A 536-nucleotide genomic window follows, 5' to 3' on the forward strand; every position below is an offset into this window, starting at 1 on the left:
GCAGCTGCTGTGGACAGCCCAGGCTTTGGAGCTGGCTGGCTGCGAAGTAAATGCCCACGTTGCGGGGGCCCTTGGCAGTGCTGCTGCTGCTGCTGCTGAGGCCCACAGCCTCATTTTCGGCGAACACTACTGCCGCATGAGCATGCAGCTGCTGCTGCAGCAGCAGCAGCGCCAGATCAACCTCCTGCAGCAGCAGTGCGACGGCCAGCGGCAGCAGCTTCAGCAGGAGCCCCGGCAGCAGCAGCAGGGCCACAGCCCTCAACATTCGCAAGAGCTGCAGCCACCGCAGCAGCAACAGTCTCCGTGCGAGCAGCAGCAGTCGCCGCTGGAGGGGCAGGAACCGCAGCAGCAGCAGCAGCAGCAGCAGCAGCGAGACCTGACGCAGCAGCAGCAGCACGCTCCGCAAGAAGCGGGAGAGAGGGCCAAGTACGAAGCCGGTGCGCAGCAACCGCTGCAGCAGCCGCAGCCGCAGGAGGAGGAGCAGCAGCAGCAGCAGGAGCCACAGCAGCAGCAGGAGCAGCAGCAGCAGCAGGAGC

At 66.4% G+C, this 536-nt stretch overlaps 1 protein-coding gene across 1 annotated transcript in view; it reads left to right on the forward strand.

Moving 5' to 3' along the window:
* The window catches only part of ETH_00041195 (uncharacterized protein), a gene marked incomplete at both ends in the record, with an annotated part of 1033 nt that extends 596 nt beyond the window's left edge, over positions 1–437 (forward strand). The window contains one exon of the mRNA XM_013376341.1: positions 1–437. Coding sequence (XP_013231795.1) covers positions 1–437 — 437 coding nt within the window.
* Between the last annotated feature and the right edge of the window lie 99 nt (positions 438–536).

Source organism: Eimeria tenella, genomic scaffold (genome assembly GCF_000499545.2).
Source record: "Eimeria tenella Houghton genomic scaffold, Eth_scaff3355, whole genome shotgun sequence".
Taxonomy (NCBI): Eukaryota; Apicomplexa; class Conoidasida; order Eucoccidiorida; family Eimeriidae; genus Eimeria; species Eimeria tenella.